Genomic DNA, 23174 nt, shown 5'->3' with positions numbered 1-23174 from the left:
GAACATACAGATGCAGTGGCCGTTATTCGAACAAATCACGGAGCTGTTTTCGTGCGCGCTGCTGTACTCCACGTGGCATTAATGCGGCCGATCGCCCCAGGCACCCACGCTTATCGCGGTTGCATTGTTTCAATATCATGGATTCTGCTTCTTTGGGTGCAATGAAATGAATGAATTGTAATGTGTACAGTACTGTGCTACTGTGTTAATTTTGTGTTTAAAAGCCAGAACACTAAAATGCCATTTTCTGCACTCGCGTCTTAAGGCGGTACGGTTGGAAGAAATCCCGCGCCATGACATGGGTATTCCAAGGTTTACCCCGCGTAAAGTGTTCGAATAACAGCCACTGCATCTGTATCACAAAATCACAGCACTATGCAATTCCTATGCTGCTAAACAGTGAGTTCATCAGCAACTACATTGAATAATGTTTCTGTTGGGGGTTCACTGACTCCACAAGCAAGGGACTGATTGAGCCACCTGTGCTGAAGCAGGGATATCCTGAAAACCTGACCTGTTGAGGGGGGCTTGAGGACTGGAGTTGAGCACCCCTGAAAAAAAAATGTATAAATGATCCATAATGACATTACACAAAATGGTGCGAGTGGGAATTGCACCAAATTGTACAGTAAATCATACAGTACTTTTATAATTACCATTTGTGTTGGGATTTGTAAAAACGACATGTGTTTACACTTTCTAAAAATTGCCTTTTAATTAAACATCAAGTTTAAAAAAAAAAATTAACATTGTAAGCTTGAAGGAACTTAAATGGGTTTCGCTGCTCCCTTTGTTTGACGTTGCTGCGTTTAAAAAAAAAAAAATATTTTTCAGGAAATTAACTATTTTCTTAACATGGTATGTATTGTATGTTTGTTAATATTTGTTACTGGACCTTTCCAATTAGTCCATATTCACGTATATTGCAATTGGATCTTTTGAGATGAATACAAGAACTTCTCTTTTATATTGTGTTTAATGTTCCCGGTCACTTTCGTTTTTAGTTACCAAGATGAACAAGGGCGGAGATGCTCTCAGGGCATAAGCAGGGGTGGCCAACTGCAGTCCTCAAGAGCCACCAACAGGTCAGGTTTTCAGGATATATCTGCTTCAGCACAGCTGGCTCAAACTCTGGCTCAGTCGGAAACTGTGCTGAAGCAGGGGCTGATTGAGCCACCTGTGCTGATGCAGGGATATCATTAAAACCTGACCTGTTGGTGGGGTTTGAGGATGGGAGTTGAGAACCCCTTGTGTTACAGAGTAAAGTCCACGCACTCACTGCCCGTTGCACTGTTCTGCAGTAATACAGTATTAGTCAGAGAACTAGTCTTATTTGTCATAGTTTATTGGTAAGGAGGTTATCTGCAAGACCTTTAAATTGATCCAGGATAAAAGTGCCCATAGTAATCATATCTTTGTTTAGATGCCCCGATAAAGTGAAGAAACCTGATTTGGACTGTTCTATTTATTTTTTGTATAAAAGCTGTTGCCTACATTAATGTTTCAGAAAAGCTTGCCATTATTTGTTTCCCTTTATGTACACTGGCGACACAGTTTATCACACTGCGGCCAGATCCGCAAGCCGGGAGATTTCCCGGCTTGCTAGTGGCCGCCCCTCGTCTTCGGGAGCGTGCGCCCCCTGCACGCGCGTCCAGGGGCTCCCCGAGGGAGCCCTGGTGTCCCGCGATCGCGGGACAGCGGCAGGGGGTTCCGGGGGACCCGGCGGACCCGGCAGCGGTAGGGAGAGCGCCCCGATCGGAGGGCGCTCTTCCGCTGCTTCGGCGCGCGCCCGTCACTCTCGGGCGCGCGCCAGGCTACTGCTGCGGCACAGAACGGGCAAATGCTCGAATAAACTGTGCCGCAGCAGTATGTAAGATAGCATGTTTCTTATTGCTACCCAAATGCATAGCTGCATTTATTAATATCAAACATCATGAGACATGATGCCAACTTTTCAAGCAACATTAAACATCAACCAAATTCTCCCTGATCTTCTGTCAAATTCTATATTTGTAGCCAGAAAATAAATAATTCTAATAATAATAATCTTTTTTTTTTAATAAACAAAACACCATGTAAACAAATATATATATATATATATTTAAAGTATAGCATGTAGACTGTCATAATTATGTGCTGAAATCAGGTTTTAGTATGACGTTGTTGTAAGCTTAGATGAGATGAGTGGCTTGATTTGGGTTTTGTGCTTCCCATTTAAGCATTATTGACATGTGAGGGCAGCATAGAGATGTCAGGTTTATGGCGGATGAGATTTAGTGCTCAGTGTGAGCACATTCCTCGGATGTGTTTTTAGGAGGGAAGGGAACAGAGAGGGATAATGGTTCAATTAAAGTGATCAACTGCACATGCAGAAATCAGGGAGGAAGAATGCTTTTAGTTGAAACCAATTTTCATGTGTAAATGGCTACTGCTACCTACATAACTATTCAACCTAATACCTCTGGGTAATTCAGAAAAAATAACATTGCAAATGAGGTTATGCGCTCTGATACTGCAGGGGGAAAGGCTTCTGCATTGATTTATCATTATAGCAACTGTGCATGTTTAAACGTGTGTGTGTAAGTGGGCAGGCCACTGCACAATGCTTTTGTCTGTTACCTGTAAGAATTATTTTGCTCTCAGATTCATAATTTCAAGCAATGATGTCCCCTTACTCAGTTTTAAAATGACTGCATAGTTTTGGAAAACATACTAATAATACTGTTAAACTTCCAAACATTCACACAAGTGCTACTGGTGAGTTCTCATACTGTAGCTGAATAAGCAACAACAGTACAACACACACCGTGATCCTCTGTGCTGCATGAAAACCTGCATTTAACATTGTATTAACCTTTTCTTATTTAGTGCATTTATACTACTGGAATGGCCCAAAATGCTTTGCTATGCAAAGTCTATTGTTGTTTCAACCTTGGTGTTCCAATATTATCTAGTGTGTGGACTGTTATACTGCACCGACACACTTTATTCGAGCAAATACCCAGTATGTACCTGGCAGATACCTGGAATGCGCCGCTCCTCACCTCAGACAAGCCCCGTTGCGTTTGCCTTCCCAGCCTGGGTTCATGCCTGGCTGACGGGCGGCTGATCTGTTAAATGATAATGATTAGGATTTAATAGGCTGCAATGCTTCGCGTGTTTACCAGATGGCATAAATTCATGAATTGTAATGCAGTATATATATATATACTGTGCAGTATTGCAGCCAGCGGGAATAAAATACTTCAATCCCTGCCTGGAAAATAACGCAATGCACTCGGGCAGAAAACAGTCACAAACCTCAATACACCCGGGTATACCCGAATTCGTGGGACTAGCCGAGCTCGAATAAAGTGTGTCGCCAGTGTAGTTCATAGGCACAGCTTTCCTTTCTCTTGTGCCATCTTTTACCAAATACTTTAACTTTACTTGTGATATCATATATATGAAGTATTTGAAGAAACTCTTTTACCGTATTTCCTCGATTGTAAGACGCACCATCGATTTGGCCCTTATGATCGAGGAAAATTACTTTTTCACTTACCATGTTTCTGGAGATGTCCCATGTCAGTGGAGGATAAAGCGGGCGGTGGCAGGAGAGGGGGCGGGGGTGCGGCAGGATAGGTCCCAAGTCTGCAGGTGAATGAAGATAAGAAGACAGTGGGCGGGCGGGCGGTGACGGCGGCAGGAGATCATAATAGCAGGAGAGCTGAGCAGGAGTAGAGCTGCATAGGGGAACGGCTTGTGAGGTGCACACTAACACCGGAAGTTGACCGGTGTCTGACTTCCGGTTACAGTGTGCACCTCCCAGCCGTTCCCCTATGCCGCTTTGCTCCTCCTCGACTCTCCTGCTATTATGATCTCCTGCCGCAAGCCCGTCCGCTGACTTCTTATCTTCATTCACCTGCAGACTTGGGACCATTCCCGCCACACACCCGCCACCCGCTTTGTCCTCCGCTGACATGGGACCTCTCCTGAAACATGGTAAGTGAAAAGAGGGGGTTAGTGCTATAGACACTTGTTTTTATTTTTTTTAATACATCGATTCTAAGACGCACCCCGATTTCAGACATGTGAAAATCGGAAAAAAGGTGCGTCTTAGAATCGAGGAAATAGGGTATTTCTAATGATCTCTTTCCTGGATCATTTGTTAAATTGTATTATGTTAAATGCAATGGTAACGTGCTCTCACTCGGTGTGTAAAGACAGAATGATTATCATGTTTAACTTAAATTCATTGCTTGAAAGGCTTCCTTCCTCTCATACCTTCGAAACACTGAACCTATTACAGTGTACTGTGTACCCATAAAATAGCAGCTCTTGTTCAGCATATACTGTACCATTGTGAAACTGTGCAACAATGATCTCAGTAGGAGAAAAACTGATGTTAAGATATGCAGATCTTCATTATGAAGTAAAGTTATCACTGTGAATCACTACAAACATGGCTTTTGATTTGAACTGCACTGATACAGGATACAGTGCTGACTGCTGCAGCATTCTTTGCTCCCACAAGAAGTTGTATTGCTGGTTTGGTTACACATGTTTTTTGTTCAGTTTGAAATCTGGCATGTGTGCTTTTACTTTATTGTGATGTAAAAGTCCCAGATAGCTTCTTTACCTTTTAGATGATAAAGACCTCTTAACTTTTGTCTGTATGGTGGCTACTCCTCCTGCTCCCCAGCAAGCATTGACATACATTAGGAGACTTTGGTGGCAAAACTCAAGTTAATTGGATGAGTGACCAGCTGGAACCATAACACTGTTTAGCTATATTCTCTTTGTTTTGTAGGGTTTGATGAATTTGGGTCAGAACTGTGAAGTGGTATTCTATATTGCTATACTGTACATCAATATGGCCATTTTTGATTAGCTAAGGCTGCGCTTATAGTGCCTGGCAACGCGTCGTCGGTTCGAATCAAATACATTGACTCCGTCGCAAGCGCTTATAGGAAGGGCGACAGAGCGACCCAAAATTTTGAAGCCTGGTCTATTTGATTTTTTAGAGACAGTCGCCACATGTGACTGTCTCTAAACCAATCAGAGACCGCGGGCCGTCCCCTTTCGTGACGTCGCTGGCGACAGTCGCTGAAAATCAAGTTATAACTTTTGCTGGTGGCGACGGCGACAGGTGACGTCATCGGTCGCGGTCGCCAGCACTATAAGCGCGGCCTAAGGAGGGGGCAGTCGCCCCTCCTAGTGTTTCAACTAAATTATAGAAAGGGCAAGAAGTAGAACTTAGCCTGCACTATAATTAAGATGCTTGCCTATACAGCTGGTCTCAACTGGAGTTGGGACTCAACTCCTGCCCTAGCTCATCTAGGGCTTTTAGGAACAGTCAGAAAAATTACCCTGCAAACAGCTGGTAGAAAATTGGTTTCCCAGGCTGCTAAAATACCTTGAAAACGTTCCTCCCCCTTATGAAGACTAGAACGCTGTCTTTGATGCACATTTTCTTGATCACCCTGCAAATATGGTCCTCTGCTTTAGCGCAAACGCCCTCATTCAGCTGCGTCCTCAACGCATTCATTATTAAATCTGGTCTCATAACCATACTGTATGTGTCATTACAACAGGCAGCAGATGCCCCAAGCAAGACTAGCTATTCATGTTTTCCTAAACACCTCTCACTTGTTGTCAGGTAGTTTGATAAGAATCCTGTATATTTTAATCTGCAGGGAACAAAGTGTACAAAATGCTGGGACTACATGAGGCAGATTTAGCACCACTTACTTAGCCACCTATCTTACAGTGGTCAGATTAGTGATACTGTTGCTTTCAAAATGCCACTGGATGTTCAGATGTATATAATACAGATCAGATTGTTGCTTTGAGCTGTCACTGTCTCTTTCTGATTTTTGCCAGGTGCGCTATACCTGGTGAGAAAATAAAATCATATGTTGCTTTGCCTGCTCTGCCGTTAACTAATTCTGATCATCTGCTTTGCTTCTCTCCTCATCTCTTTCATCTGCTTTGTACAGACGTCGTCCTCTGATGCTGTGCAGCCCCTGGCATCCTCTCCTTCTCTGCAAGCTGCTGCTGAGAAAAGCAAATTGGAGGTATCATCTCATTTTCTAGTGAGAAATTTGCAGGCAGGCAACATGTTGTAATATGGTGCACAGAGGATTTCCAAGTTGGATACAATGTGAATCTGAAATTATTTTTCATGCTGCCTGTATGGGCTGTTTTATATGCCACACTAATATACTGTAGGACAGTTTGGTGGTTGGTATTGGGGCAGATACAGTTTTGTGAAAAATAAAGTACACCCTCTTTGAATTCTATGGTTCTACATATCAGGACATAATAACAATCATTTGTTCCTTAGCATGCCTTAAAATTAGGTAATTACAACCTCAGATGAACAACACATGACATATTACACCGTCAGGATTTATTTAACAAAAATAAAGCCAAAATGGAGACGCTGTGTGTGAAAAACGAAGTACACCCTTACTGCTTCCATAGGAATTAAGATGCTAAATAGCAGACATGTGCTGCTAATCAAATGTTCTTGATTAATTGATCGTCAGCAAGTGTGACCACCTCTATAAAAGCCTACGTTTTAGCAGTTTCTGGTCTGGATTATTCAGGTGTGTGTTAACACAATGCCAAGGAGGAAAGACATCAGCAATGATCTTAGAGAAGCAATTGTTGCTGCCCATCAATCTGGGAAGGGTTATAAGGCCATTTCCAAACAATTTGAAGTCCATCATTCTACAGTGAGAAAGATTATTCAAAAGTGGAAAACATTCAAGACAGTTGCCAATCTTCCCAGGAGTGGACATGCCAGCAAATTCACCCTAAGGTCAGACCGTGCAATGCTCAGAGAAATTGCAATAAAAAACAAGAGTTACATCTCAGACTCTGCAGGCCTCTGTTAGCATGTTAAATGTTAAAGTTCATGACAGTACAATTAGAAAAAGACTGAACAAGTATGGTTTGTTTGGAAGGGTTGCCAGGAGAAAGCCTCTTCTCTCTAAAAAGAACATGGCAGCACGGCTTAGGTTTGCAAAGTTGCATCTGAACAAACCACATGACTCCTGGAACAATGTCCTTTGGACAGACGAAACCAAAGTGGAGATGTTTGGCCATAATGCACAGCGCCACGTTTGGCGAAAACAACAAACAGCATATCAGCACAAACGCCTCATACCAACTGTCAAGCACGGTGGTGGAGGGGTGATGATTTGGGCTTGTTTTGCAGCCACAGGACCTGGGAATCTTGCAGCCATTGAGTCGACCATGAACTCTTCTGTATACCAAAGTATTCTAGAGTCATATGTGAGGCCATCTGTCCGACAGCTAAAGCTTGTCCGAAATTGGGTCATGCAACAGGACAATGATCCCAAGCACACCAGCAAATCTACAACAGAATGGCTGAAAAAGAAAAGAATCAAGGTGTTGCAATGGCCCAGTCAAAGTCCAGACCTCAACCCGATTGAAATGCTGTGGCTGGACCTTAAGAGAACTGTGCATAAACAAATGTCCACAAACCTCAATGAACTAAAACAAGGTTGTAAAGAAGAGTGGACCAAAATTCCTCCACAACGATGTGAGAGACTGATAAAGTCATACAGAAAACGATTACTTCAAGTTATTGCTGCTAAAGGTGGTTCTACAAGCTATTGAATGTGTACTTAGTTTTTCACACATGGCTTCTCCATTTTGGCTTTATTTTTGTTAAATCATGACACAGTATAATATGTCATGTGTTGTTGTTCATCTGAGGTTGTATTTACCTAATTTCAAGACCTGCTAAGGAACAGATGATTGTTATTATGTCCTGATATGTAAAACCATGGAATTAAACAAGGGTGTACAGAATTTTCTTTTTCACACAACTGTATCTCTGTAAAGCTCTAATGATACCACTTGTGAGCACGTTCCTGTGTCATTTGTACTTATTTTTTTTCCAGGTATGTAGGATTGCATCTATAATTCTGTATCCTCTAAATATTTGATTTTACTACAAAAAAAAAAAAGATTATAGAGTTGTAGCCAGAAACGGGAGTCATGTTTGTGTCCCTGACTACCAGCTCCAGGATTTCTGAGTTTTTAATGAAGGTGCCTGTCTGCACCGAAATGTTGGATGCTGTTATGACTTCTTAAGTCATTAAATTACATTTTTTGTCACCTTTTGACTGTTTTAATTTTTGGTGTGCTTGACAACATTTTTGCATGATCTTCTACTAGTTTTTTTTTTTTGTCTTCGCACCCACTTGTGATACTTTTTAATTACTTGAGACCCCATGTAGGGGCATTCCAAGTGGCTGGACCTGATTCTTTTATTTTTCATATGAGTTTTTAATGGGCAATCTAATATAGTCACAAGTGTGCCCTGTAATGAAGCGAAAAAAGTAGGTAAAAAATCCCCCTATACCTTTAAAAGGTGTTGGGAAAAAAACATTGAGCATAATTGAGAAATATAACCTGCACTTTTCTATGTATTCTAAATCAACACAAACATGTACACAAGCTATAGGGGCTACAGATGGCCAACCATTGGTTTAGTGTTGGAGCAAACAGCTCTTTGATTTAATTCTCGCCTAAACCGTCCTTCTTCTGTGTGATTCTATGGAAGTCTCTGGATACGCTTCTCCTTTTTGTCCCAAGCTTAGCCAGAGAGAATTCTCAGTAGGTTCTGAGATAGTTTGTCATTAGCCATGCGACTCGGGAAGCCAAGTGTGACAGAATGTGTGTGCTTATGCTTTGAATGGCCAAAACAGAACCTTTTATAACTGCAGTCTAAACACTGGTGATCATTTGCTACACCTGGTAACACCACCATTCTTTTATAACCAAAAGGTGTATCTGCTGTTATTGATGGTGGAACTGGCATACTGTATGGTGGGGTACTTGTTTGAGAGATGTAGATATATTTAAGGACATTTGTTTTAGAAATTTGTGGGGAAAGACACAGGTACAAACAATAATTGACGTTCCATATCTGACTTTTTTAATTTTTTTTATTTTTTTAAAGCAAATCTTGAAATATTGACAGATTTTCAACAGTTCTGTACAATTGTACAAGTTTCCAATACTGCTGGAATTGCCCTTTGTGGGTGTATTGTTCGGTTTCATTTGACCTATAAGCTTCTAGTAAATATAAATGTTAATGATATAAAGTGCAGTGTATAGCTTTTAAGCTAGTTTAGAAATCCCGATGTCTGGCGCACTCTGCCTAATGAGTGCTAAAGGTTTTTAAAAGTTGGCGTTAACCTTGAAAATGGTGTAAGCACCACTGAGCCTCAGACTCATGGGGACTTATTCAATAAAGTGCAATAGTGCTGACTCGTTGCTACCGCACGGAAACTCCCATGCTATTGAATGGGAGTTCCCATGCACTAGAGCCAATTCGAACCATAGCTCTTTATTGAATTGTATCCATGCCCTGTTCTGTTTAAAGATGGCATGGAGGTAGACCCCCATAGTTACAGGGTACAAGGGTGGGGAAATAACCAATTCTAGACGACTCCAAAAACTCCTCATTCTCCTTTCTTATTGCATTTTAAATGACTACATAAACGATGTCCCAACTACTATACTGATTGTATGAGCTGCTGTAGTGGGATACCTGTTGACAACCTCTTTGCATTTATTTTTTTGCTGCGCACAAAACAAGTTTATGGTGAGTAAAAATGGGACCGAAGCGCTCCACCCGTACCCACTTGTGAGTAAATTCACGTCTCAGACAGACCTGCAACCCTGCCTTTCCCCATTATCTCTTGGCATACAGTGCCGCCACTGCAGCAGGGGATTCTGGGTATCACATGCAAATGAGCACACACAGTGTCACTCTTTGCTTCTTGTCCATTTTAACACGGAGGCCTATAAGCTTATGCCTGCTGTATTACACAGCTTTATCAGCACTGCCTCGGTTAAAGAAGTGCATAGCCAGTATTGGTATGTGGTATAACCAGATTCAAAACAAGTTATGGTGAGTAAAAAAGTGACAAAAACCCTCCACCGTACTGTACAACAAATAGAAATACCACTTGCGAGCACATTTACATGTCTCAAACAGGTCTGCCACCCTGCCATTCCCCATCATCTCCTGTCATACAAGGCTTCAACTAACACATTGTGTTGTATGCATCCTTACTCCCATATGATACGTTAACAGAGCATACGTTTCATCATGTCAAATAATATATAAATGCAGGAAATTCTCTTAACCTTTTTTCTTTTTCTTTCTTGCTTTAGAAAGAGAAGGATAAGAAAAGGGAAGAAAAGAAGAAGGAAAGAGAGGCTGAAAAAACGAGTAAATCTGCTGGTGCTGAAAAGGTAACCATCATATGCTGTTGTTGCACCGATGCTATTCATTTGCAACATGACTTACAGAACGCCGTCTGGTATGATGATGTGTTTATTCCTCGGGTATAAAAGAGGCAAAATATGAATCACTCCTGCTTTGGTGTAAAGAGACGTGCTAGTTGCTAGGTTCCTATCTCTGATGTCAATCTGTTTTAAAAGTAGAGATCTCTAAAGGACTGAGGCCCATATTTACAAAGCGTTGCTTTTCTATAAGACACATTGTGGCCCACGCAAGTGAATGGATAAAGATGGCCCAACGTGCTTACCGTAGTGTCATGTTATTGTAGTAGTGTGAGCTGTAAGTAGGCAATACTTTCTGCTGTGTTTCCGTTTTGACAATCTGATCCCTGATACCTCCGGAGACTTGTTGCTGTTCTGAAAGCTGCAGGCCTCAGGAACTAGCAAATAGCCAATGTCAGACCAGGAGGTTTCTGGAGCACTTCTTATTAGTAACTTCCGCTAAGAGAAGACGAAGCGATCTGTAGCCAGCACTGTTTAAATGCGCAGTGCCTCCTAAGACTAGAAGAAACCAATGCAGTGATGTTGTTGTGATGTAAGATCTGGATAAAACAGATACCTGCAGGCATTTGTTGTCATTTTCTTTATGGTATGTTTGTAAATATAGTAACATGAATTATATGTCCAATCTTCCACAAGCTTAGTACCATAGTCTTACCCCGATTTGGTTTTCTAACAGAGAAGGACTAACGGTGCGGTATAAACGTCATTGACATGCATTGTATTTTATGGGTTCGCCACAGGAAAATAAATGTTGTTTTTTAAAAATAATTATTTAAATGTTTGTGTTAGGGTCTATTTACTTACATTAGGGATGCCAATTAGTTTGCATTATTTTTCACAACTGATTTATTTATGCTGCATGGAATGGCCCGTGTGTGTGTGTGTGTGTGTGTGTGTGTGTGTGTGTGTGTGTGTGTGTGTGTGTGTGTGTGTGTGTGTGTGTATATATATATATATATATATATATATATATATATATATATATATATATATGTGGAATTGTCCCTTAATAAGACCTGTATATAAGTAGGACTGTCCCTCAGTAAGACCTGTGTATACTTGGGACTGGCCCTCAGTAAGACCTATATATAAGTGGCAGTGTCTCTTAGTAAGACCTGTGTATAAGTGGGACCATCCCCTAGTAAGACCTGTGTATAATTGGGACTGTCCCGTAGTAAGACCTAGAGTATATATAAGTGGCAGTGTCTCTTAGTAAGACCTGTGTATAAGTGGGAGCCTTTAGTTTCGTACAGGAAGGTCTATGTATAGCCTGGGTCCCCCCTTGTACCCTGTCTGCCCCCTACCTTTTGCAGCAGCTGCGTCTGGCAGCGGAGGCTGGGGTGGAGTGTGGGGAGGTTGCGGCAGGCGACTCGGTCGCTGGAGGCTACCGGTGGCTCCCCTTGCAGGGCGCCGCCATCTTGGCTGCGAACTCGCATGGCGAAATGCCACGTGCGAGGTTTCGCGAGAACTACAGCCCCCAGAAGGTTATGGGGCTGCTTCATCACATTGGCCAGCCTAGCCAATAGGGCTGCCAGGATTCCCTGCTTCCACAATAGATACATTGCGTGCGCGCTAGGAGCACGCCAGGCAGAGCTGGGACGTGGAAGGGGTATGGTGTGTAGGTGCAGGGCGTCTGTGACCCCTGCACTATGCCAGAGACCCCCTTAGCCCCCAGCTAGGTCCTGACTCCCCTCAGTCTGTGGTCACTGCAGGGACAGGCCCAGTAGTTAGGGACACTGCCCCTGTAGTACCAGTGCGAGGAACACAGCCAGGACGTGGCGGTGAACTGGCGATACGGTGGTCTGGGACCAGATCACCGCACTGAGAAAGAGAGAGACTATAAAGATTGGACACTCCTGCTGGACACCACCCAATGCGGAGGCGGACTTGTCCCTGACGACGGCATGGGACCGGATAACCCCGTATCTACAGACGGCGCTACCGGGTGCTGGAGTACCCGGCAAGTATCAACAAGTGCACCAACTTTACACACTGTAGTTGTGGGCAGCGCTGTCTCACACATTTGGGTGGGATGCTGCTTGTTGAAACCCGGGAGGTTGGATGCCCAAGGGCCTTCAGTACTTTGGGGAATAATCCATCAGGTATGGACATTGAGTTGGAGGACACTGTGAGGGCATGGCCGTGCGAGGCCTAGTAGGTGGGGGGCGGTATATTGTTATTATTCTTGTATTGGGTCCTTTCACGGGGTTATCCAACATAGTAGGATCCCGTGCAGGTGGAGGCGCTGTCACCAGACGGATCATACACACCCCAGGCTCGGCCCTCCTGTGAGCCACAGGTAACTCACCACACACAACGTAGCTGCCATATCTCCCAGAGGGTGGGGGAAAGCGCGCTACATATGTATGAGTGGAGGAATATAGAAGGATATTCTCTGCCAGTGCTCTAAGTATAGATTAATTGCTTATCCATAGAAATAATTAAAGGCTATGGCATAATAATAAGTTCAGATGCACTTTTGTTGGGGGGTCCAGGTTTATAAAGGTGAGTAAAAATGGTGATCAGGTCATTGATGCTCATTGATAGGGGTGTGGGTGAAGATAAATATAAGGGATGTCAAGGGAACCTATTTGAATAAGGGACCCTGACCCCTATCTAAATAATGACATCCAAGCAACCCTTAGAGCTAGACCTTTAAAGGTGAATAACAATGTCCAAAGTTGTGTTACTCACGACCTTTGTATTGTGGTCCGTCTGGTTCCAGCGTGCTCTCAGCCCGATTTGTACAACAGGAGAAAGCTCCCTGGACAGGGAGGGAGAAATGGCGGTGCACAGCGTGCCAACGAGTGCCTCATGCGTTCCGGAAGCAGGAAGTGAAAGGGAAGCTGGATGATGGTTTCAATGAAGAGTTTTAATGAACAGCAATGACAACAAATAAAATAAAATAAAAATTCATCTTGAGAAAGAACTCTGACGCGTTTCGTGCATCTTCTGCACTTTATCAAAGAGTAATGACCTTTCTCGGGTGCTGGCATTTGAAGGAGAACATCAACCGGAAGTCCAGTATGAGTGGTACTGCCCCTTTAATATTACTGTATAGAGTATGAATGGGTCTGTCCAGCTGTTTATATTTTTCATTTTTTACCTCTGTCCGAATCACGTTACCCTAAGGCAGAGCTTTCCAAACTTTTCAAGTTGGTGACACACTTTTTAGACATGCATCATTTCGCGACACAGTAATTCAGTTTTACTAGCAGACCGGAGGTTAAACTAACCCCTTATAAGAGATACACGTACATAAATTGTAATAACGAAACGTATGGGGACCAACATATCTCATGAAAACCTTTCATTTATATTTTTTTTAAATATATGATTTGTAAGATAATAACATACATTTCCAAGATTGTTGTCATTTATGAGTAATTTACTCTCTCACTCTCGCACTCTCACACACTCTCTCTCTCACACACTCTCTCTCTCTCTCTCTCTCACACACTCTCACACACACTCACACACTCTTACACTCTTACGCTCTCTCTCTCACACACAAATCGGACATGGGGGGGCAAATCAGACCAGGGGGTGCCAAAACGGACCAGGGGGGGCCAAATCGGAACAGTGGGCAATTCGGACCATGGGGGGCAAATCGGACGGGGGGGGGCAAATCGGACCGGGGGGGGTGGGGGGGCAAATCAGACTAGGTGGGTGCCAAATCGGACATGGGGGGCCAAATTGGACATGTGGGGGCAAATCACACCAGGGTGTGCCAAAACGGACCAGGGAGGGCCAATTCGTAACAGGGGGCAATTCGGACCAGGGGTGTGCCAAATCGGACCACGGGGGGCCAAGTCGGACCAGGGGGGGCAAATCAGACCAGGGGGTGCCAAATCGGACATGGAGGGCAAATCGCACCAGGGGGACCAAATCAGACCAGGGGGACCAAATCAGACCAGGGGGGTGCCACATCGGACCAGGGGGGGGGGGCAAATCAGACCAGGGGGTGCCAAAACAGACCAGGGGGGCCAAATCGGAACTTGAGGGCCAAATTAGACCAGGGGGTGCCAAATTGGACTGTGGGGGCCAAATCAGAACAGGGGGAGGCAATTCGGACCAGGGGGGTTCAAATCAGACCAGGGGGGTGCCACATCGGACCAGGGAGGGCAAATTGGAGGGGGGGCAAATTGGAGGGGGGGGGCTAAATCCGAGCTAAGGGAGGCATGGAGCTGTACCTACCTTTCGCTCCATGCAGGAAATGGCGCCTCCTCAGCTCGAATAGAGATTGGCTGCACACCAACCAATCAGGTGGGGGGATTTTTAATCAGTTATTTATTTTCCCCCAGCGCGTGCCTGTCACCCTGTGGTGACCAGTTTTATCGAGGGGACGGCGCACGGCCTGGCAACCCCCCTGTTGGCGGCCCTGACTGCCCGCGCCCCCCCTAAAATAATCCTGTGCCCCCTCAAGGGGCCCCAGTTTGCACACCGCTCAGAGGTTTCTCCCGCGACACACCTACACACTGCAGCCGACACACTAACGTGTCGCGACACACAGTTTGGAAAGCTCTGCCCTAACGTCTTGGGACCTCCCAGTTGAAGAAGAATTTCAGTTTATTTTTCACGGCAAAGTTAAGATTGGGTTTCTGGAGGAGTTTGGAATTAGTTTGGTTAAGGATTCGAATTCTTGCTTACATTAGGCTTTTTGTAGTAGTGCCTGAGACCAGGTGAGAGTTTTGGGTACAGTGTCATCAACCTCACACTTATTTATTTTTTGTGTATACTTATGGTACACTTGGCCTCTTCCTCTCAAAATTCAATGCTCTGCATACAATAAATATGCACCTGGCTATATAACAACTATTTTATTAATAGCACTCTGCCTATCAGCACACAGCGGTACAAGCTGGTGCAAAGACAACAATTAATGAATACAACACACCCAGTGTGATAGCTAACAGCATACAGAAACAAAAGCAGAACAATAGCTTGTGAAAGCAAATCCGTGGCAATCGGATAGAGTACAGTTTACCAACGATACCCAGCTCCCATCGATCCCGCCCTGATGACGTCACTATGCCCTACGCGTTTCCATCCTACACGGAGATTCTTCAGGGGCGAGTGATCACTCGCCCCTGAAGAATCTCCGTGTAGGAGGGAAACGCGTAGGGCGTTCGGCGTAGTGACGTCATCAGGGTGTGTTGTATTCATTAATTGTTGTCTTTGCACCAGCTTGTACCGCTGTGTGCTGATAGGCTGAGTGCTGTGCATTGGCTATCTTGCTTTATCAGTTCTCATAGACACATCTACATGGCAACCAGCCTAGTCTATAGGACTGGGAGTTAGCTGTTTAATTTGTTTTTAAGAGTTTTGTGTTCACTGTTACCCTAATTATTTAATAAAGGTTTATCTATCCATACCCTTTATCACCCCACGAGTGCTTGTTCTAAAGGGGTTCTCTCGCTTGCCTATGCAAGTACCTTATATGTTACCTCATAGACACCGACAGCACTTATACACACAACAGTTACATTTGAGTGCTAGCTTTTTACATTGTATCAGCGTACAAAGGATTATCAGATTTAAGTAACTATTATATCCAGTTGCAGTTATATTCATTCCTTATATGTTGTGTATAGTATTGTCATCTTGCACAGAATTAATCCACTTACCACCAACCTATGATTGTGTCGTGCCTACTGTGCAGATATTATACCTTAGTGATTAAGAACACCATCATAGTGTTATTTATCCACAATATATTATATGTAGGTTTATCACAGCTTGGCACTACACTTAACAATCATAGGTTGGCTTGATCGGTATGCTGTGCTTAATGCCGCACAACATATATATATCAGCAACTGATACCATAGCTTAAACCAGTGGTGGCTATCTTGAGATACTACGCCCTATCCTAATAGGTGACTTCAGGTGTTCATATAGCCTATTTACCCTGTTTAATTCTAGGTAAATTCTATTCGTGCTATACACCTTTAGCTCAACCCTACCTCTCCATCTCCCTTCCTTTTTAATCACAATTTGTTGTTTATAACTATATTCATGCATGTAGATCTTATTTGAGTTAGATACCTATTAAATGTTAAGTTTTAACCACCTGGGAGTGCACCAATTAATGAGCTTCTAGTTAGAGTGTAGTGGTGTCAATACACCTCTATTTTCTAATTTTTGTAAATATACCATTACCAGCTCATCCGTTGCACCCAACGCCAATCTAGGTGCTTATGGGCACATCCAAATTTACTATCACACTGTAACTTTAGTGAGCCGTATATTGTGTTTGTGGTTTTGTATTTTATTAATAGCAACAATGCACTGACTGTATTTTCGCAAGATCACCGTTGTACTTAGATTTGTCCCCCACTCTTGTTTTGGGTAAATTCTGTATATTCCGATGCGGCTGTAAATTGACATTAGTAGGCATTTTTATCCGAAAACGGACCAAATGACTGCATTGGAGTGTATAGAATTATCTGTGTGTGTTAAATTCTCTCTTTTTGTGTTATTTTGTTTTCTAAAAGTAATGCATTTTCTAGACAGAAGAGACACGGTGCAGTAGGTGTTTAAAGCTGCAGTTCAAGCTGCCGTTTAAAAAAATGTATATATATTTTTCCCCATTCAATATGTGCATCAATACAATCTGCACACTGACAAGTGATTAGCTAAGCTGCAGATCGATCTTTTCTCTTGTAATCAATCGCTTGCTCCGGGTTATTTAATTCAGTTCTTGCACAGCATTGTGGGCAATGTAGTTCCTAGAATATGATTGACTAGGCAGTTACTAGATACAATTGGTGCACTGCTAGAGAGAGGGCGGGGCTCAAGAACCAGAGTATATCAGAAGGGGAAGGGGGCTGTCACTTTGGAAATGCTTCCTACATTAGAAACATTAAAAATGCCTTAAAAACATATATATTTGTTTTAAGTGATACAAGTATTTTCTCATAGTACAGAATTGATTTATTTAAAAAAAAACACACATATAGGATATTGCTTGAACGGCTGCTTTAAAATCAAGGTATATCTTTCATTTGATGTACGCTCCACTTACACAATTATTTACAGTGTTACCATAAACTGAAGCATTTTCATTTTTGGATGGGAGCAACTGCTTTAATAAGGGTATCACATACAGAACTGACAGTGGCCTTTTCGGAAATCACTGGTTCTGAGACATGTCATGGTGCAATTTATGCAGTGGGCTCCGTCTCCTGTCATCTCCTCAGCTGCACATTTCCACCTATGTTTCTCTCGCTTGAATTGTAGAGATTCAGCCGTTCATCGCAGTCTTGGCTAATGTACTCATTAAAAGTCAACTGCTTTACTCGCAGATATTCTCCGTAGGGCTCTTTAGAAAGAACTTGTATACAAAGCAGTAATCGAAATGTATTTTAGGTAATGCCCCATTTCCGAAAGTGTATTCCCAACCAGCGGCGGATCGCGTGAGCGTGCTTGTTCAAATAACATTCTGCTTCTGTGTTATTATTTTGTTGTTGCGTTCTATTCAGGGCTCTGATTAGAAACCTCCACTGTATTCTGTTACTTTAACCACCTTTTTGAAGTGTAATACATTTACGGCAAAGCTATGAATTTTTGATGTAGTGTTTGAACAGTGTGCCTTTGCTCACTTGTTTAACTCCATCCTTGCCTGTAATGCAGGCATGAGCAACTCCCAGTCCTCAAAGACCACCAACAGGACAGGTTTTCAGGATATCCTTGCTTCAGCGCAAGTGGCTCAGTCGAAGACCGATTGAGCCACCTGTGCTGATGCAGGGATAGCCTGAAAACCTGACCTGTTGGTGGCCCTTGAGGACTGGAGTTGCCCACCCCTGACGTAATGTGTGAAAGAGCAATACAGTGTTAACTCTGCAGGCAACAATATGATTCAGGGAAGAGAATCCCCCCTCTCTCCGCCCCCCTGGTACAGATTACACAGCGTATTGAAAGTTGAAATTGAAAAAGTTTGAAAGCTTTTCCACATTCTGAATTGCCGAAGTCGAGCGTTTATTGTGTGGTTAATTTTAAGCCGCTGGCGCAGTCTGATAGAATCTCCTTGGATACATTAGATCCGATTATGGAGCTTATTGATCTGGTTTTGCTTTCACTGCACCCATTTTTTTTTAATGCATATTTAAAGGTTACGGGTATGGTTAATAGTTGTTGGTGAAAGGCCTCTCCTCTGTGAAATGTGACGGCATCTTCAGCAGCACCGGAGTGGGACGACGAAGGAGATGTGCTTCAACTTCTTTCTCTTTTAACCCTTTAAATGCGAGAAGGGTGTAATGCACATTCTTACCCGTTAAAATGTGCTTCTAGTTTAATGGGATGATGGGAGATTTGCAGAACGCGTAATATGGAATCTCAGTGCAGAAGGCATCTCAGAACAGCGCTATGTGGTCACCTGTTATTAACCCTTTGGGTATCCATGTGGTGGGGGTCTGACACTCCGGGGGGAGGAGGGGCACAATGACATGGTGGTTGCATCATGGGCTTTCTGCTCATTTTCTAGGAGACATTGTTTTCTGGCCAGACAAGGAGGACTCGTCCTCTTCCGTACACCTCACTCACTGCTGATGCCGTTATCACATGATCCCTAAGAGGAGCAGTCACGTGATCACAATGTGCCGCAGACGCTGTGCCCCCTCCGGAACGCAAAAGGTTAAGAGGCTCTGACAAAGACACCTCTCGCAACACCGTTTTCAATTTTGGAAATGTTGCCATTCCACGTAATTTGTCTGCTTATTTGTATTTATTTACATAGCATCATGTACGCAGCACCTAACAAAACAGACTTTTTCTTTTATGGCATCTGAAGGTCAATTCCTGTTTATTAAAAATTGATAATAGAAAGTAATGAATTCGCTGAATATTATCGAACCATATTTTGGGTAAAAGAAAATCATTCCAATGAATGAAGTTCACCAACCAAATGAAGATGTCACATCAGAATTGATCAACGCATTATTTATCAGTTTACAAACATCAAGTGAAAGGTTATAACAGAGCAACGGAAGAATTTAAAAAAATGTTTCATCCAAAATCCCATATACCGTATTAGATTAATTTTACACAAACGTAATAGAATTATAGATTGTGTCCCCTGCTCATCACTTTTCAGTTGGGATATAAAGACAAATGATTATTATTTGCACAGGCAATGCTTAACTCCTCCCAACTTGTATGTTCCAGTTTCTCAAAAATAAGTTCTATTTCCTTTAGTAAAACATACATGACACCTGCAAGCTCATATTGAACCCTTCAATATGAGCTTGCAGGTGTCCTGTATGTTTTGCAAATCTTGTTCAGCTGGTCTTAGCTGATTGGAAGGTGGCTCTTCCTATCTTGTTGAAGCTCACCCCCTCCCACATTTAAATGGTTAAAAGCTCACTCCATAGCATCTCCCACTCTCAGGGGAACTTCCTTGCTTGCAGTGTGATTGTGACAAATCTAATACAGAGTGCTTTTCCTGGTAATGTACAGGTTAATAAAAGCTTCAATCAGACTTAGAACTATGCAACTAATTTTGACAGATTTATTATAAATCATTCTTCCTGGTAATGCACAGGTTATTTAAGAATTTATATTAGTGTTAGGGACCCTTGAGATGGGGTCTGCCGTGTAGTGGCTCAGGGGCTTACAACACTTTGGCCAAAATGTTAAACTAAAAGACCATTTTATTTGATAGATATCTATACATATATATTTAGGCACTATACCGTGTATAGGTTTCACTGGATTTGCACTGAGCTCTGTCTGTGTTTCATGTTCTGTCTCTAGTTTTAAATATTTCCTTTAGTAAAATTGTACAGATTGATCTTTCAGTGAGACATTTGCCTGTAGCGTTTTTTTTTAAACAGATAAAATGCTGGCATTTGTAATAAATAATAATCGTTAAGTGAATTGATGGGCAGACTTGAGAAATATTGTATGTTATCCAAAAATAGTACAAAAACGAGGCATCACCCAGACAAAAAAAAAGAAATATAGTCCAGTAAATCTCAGATGGGTGTTTTTTTATCTTTGTATTTTCTTCAAAATGCAATCTGATTCATCCAGTGAATTATGCGTGACTCAAATGTGATTGACATAATGGAGCATACACCGTGTACTGTATGTACGCATTTCGTGTGTAAATTGTTTGGATTATGCTTCTGCACTGAATGAAAGCACCTATTATGCATTCCTAGATCACAGCTGTTATAGTTGTGCTGAGGAAATTTACTTTTTTTGGAGAGGTATTATTTTTTTTTTATAGTAAGTAATGTATCGGGAGAATAATTCCATTTGTTCACATCAAGGGATAAACATGCTCGGCATTTAGCTGCTATATTGTTGGGTAAAAGCTTTGAAAGGCTCATTTTATCAATATTTAAATAACACAAGGGAGTGGCAGGAGAAGAGAAGCAGGGCTGTGAATTGCTCTTTATTGGCAAGATGTTCCAACACAATGGGAACGCCATGAAGGAAACATCATCAAGTATGCAATCACGAACCATAAAAAACATCCCAATTTAAGATCCTCATTGAGACCATACGGGGCTACAGTCTTTAAAGACATGGCGTTCCCATTGTGTTTGCACTTTTCACTCCCCTCACACTCTCTATATTTGGGTGTTTGTATGTCTTGTGTTACTCGTGTATTGGTGCCCTGATACTACTCACGTTATGCCACTATCATACAGGACACGGTGTCTAATTTTATTTATTCATTTAATGCGCATTGGGTTATTTACGAACACTTAATTTGTCCCTGGATGTGTATGCAGAGACATGCATAATAGATGTTAATACATTTCCTCCTCCTATCCGGTTCCTAGGTAGTGGCTACCCCTGCTTATTGTTAGGCATATGTTTTTACAGTATTGATGCCACTCATGATGCTGTCTGCACCCGCTATAGCTGTGACTGATGTTTGCGTTGCCTAGACAACGTTGTAATACGGGAAGTCACGGCTGATGCGTTGAGACTGGAAGCACGGTAGTGAGCATGAGCACTAACACTGATTGTTTGAGGGCTCAGCATCGCGCCTCCCCTCCGTGACGCATGCGCATGACTGAAGAGTAGCGTGTTAATGCGCACATCAGTCACATGCTTTGGCGTCATCGTGTGATGAGACGGCTATGCAGCAGAGCCCTGTGAACACCAATACACATATTTTCGAGATGGCGATGCGGGTCAAGGCGGATGTGCGTGTCACGGGCACCACACACATGAGATTTCGCGGGCTTTGTGAGGTCCCACACGGATGAGTTATATGTTGTTTGGGATTAGTATGGGTATATATGTTGGGTCACTGGCACTCATTCACTGCAAGTCCCTGAGGAAGGTCACGTGTGGCTGACCAAAACGTTGCATGCAGTGCCATGTATTTTGTATGTTAATACAGTTGTTTATACTCTCCTGGCTGTGTGCTGTTTCCATTTTCCGAATTCACCTCTGGTAAATATCTGCTCCATTTGTGCATATGGGATAAGCATCAGCAGAATACGTGTACAGTGTGCAAACTGCCTCTGCTCTATCTTTATTTATATATATATATATATATATATATATATATATATACATATATACATACATACATACATACATACATACATACATACATATATATATATATATATATATATATATATATATATATATATATATATATACACACAATTTGCGCAACCTTAAAATAATTATCAATACAATTAGATCATATATTACCCACATACAAATATATTGGGAAATAATAACCCTTATATATATATATATATATAGATAGATATAATTATTATTATTATCAGACACTCTGGGAAAATCTGTCTCTCATCCACTTTGAGGTGCATTAGCATGAATTCCTCCCTCCTGTAAGGAATACCAAGCTCTGTGGAAGGTGTTCCCTTTTACTGATGGCGGCTTCATGCCGTACAAGTGGGGTTTGTGGCACCTGCTGTAAACGCATTTCTCATGCACTCGGTTCCAGGAAGGGGAGAGGGTGATGTAAAGCGGGGTTCTTCAACCAGCTTCCCAAAGGGGCCAGATCAGAAAACGGTTAGGTGTAGAAGGACCTGTTGTCCTCCTATATGTTCAGATGCATTTAAAGAGTAAAAAATGACTATGTCAACATTTTGCGTATTTTTTTTGGCATGATCAAGCCGGCTCTGCTTACATAGGTCTGTATCTCCGGATGCAGGGCCCCCGTAGAGCTGAAATGAATGGGGTTCAGCTCCAGAGACCTCTTGCTTCAATCCTATGTTAATTTTTTTAAATTTAATTTACCCGTTTGGATAACCTCTTTAACCTACAAAGCTGCTATACAACTAGTATGAAATGAACAGGAGCAGACCCTCCAATGCCACATAAAGGGGCGCCAGCTGAAGAGCCCTGATGTAATTATTCAATGTGCAAGATTCTCTTTTATCGATACCAGACGTGCGCCATTAATCCTACTTACCTATTAAGATTCACAGTTCCGGTTTCAAACATGATAGACAGGTGATCTAAAATAGCAAATGCACTGTGGTGATTGTAGCTGAATTGTGGGAAGTAAGTATAGAGGGCATGATTTTTTTGCAAAACTGGGTTTAGAACGTAAAAGTTAAAATGTAAAAGAATATATAAATGATCACTTTTGTATATTGACTATAAAGCCCCCTTGAAGTGTGTTGTTTGGGATTTATTTCCAGTCACAACAGCGCTAAGCAAATTTGTTCTGTGGAGCATAAAATATCCTCTGCTTGCTGAGCGACCATGTAGCTTTGATCTTTGTAATTTGCAAGGGCTGCAGTGCAAACGTTTAAAAGTTTAGTCCCACGTACGACTAAAATTAACTATTAGCAGTTATTTCATGTGCTAAGTATGATGGCTAATGCTTT

The 23174-nt window shown here is 42.4% G+C and overlaps 1 protein-coding gene across 4 annotated transcripts in view; it reads left to right on the top strand.

Annotated features, from left to right (window-relative positions):
- The window catches only part of SMAP1 (small ArfGAP 1), a 421957-nt gene that overhangs the window by 221691 nt on the left and 177092 nt on the right, over positions 1 to 23174 (top strand). For 2 of the 4 annotated variants that reach the window (XM_075598066.1, XM_075598065.1), the window contains 2 exons: positions 5982 to 6059; positions 10207 to 10287. The exons of 1 other annotated variant lie outside the window; for it this stretch is intronic. In XM_075598066.1, coding sequence (XP_075454181.1) covers positions 5982 to 6059; positions 10207 to 10287 — 159 coding nt within the window. The remainder of the gene's footprint in view (positions 1 to 5981; positions 6060 to 10206; positions 10288 to 23174) is intronic. One more of the 4 variants, XM_075598067.1, reaches the window with a different exon arrangement.

Source organism: Ascaphus truei, chromosome 4 (genome assembly GCF_040206685.1).
Source record: "Ascaphus truei isolate aAscTru1 chromosome 4, aAscTru1.hap1, whole genome shotgun sequence".
NCBI classification, from domain to species: Eukaryota; Metazoa; Chordata; class Amphibia; order Anura; family Ascaphidae; genus Ascaphus; species Ascaphus truei.
Note: the sequence above shows the minus strand (reverse complement) of the source record. Positions and strands in the feature narration are given on the sequence as shown.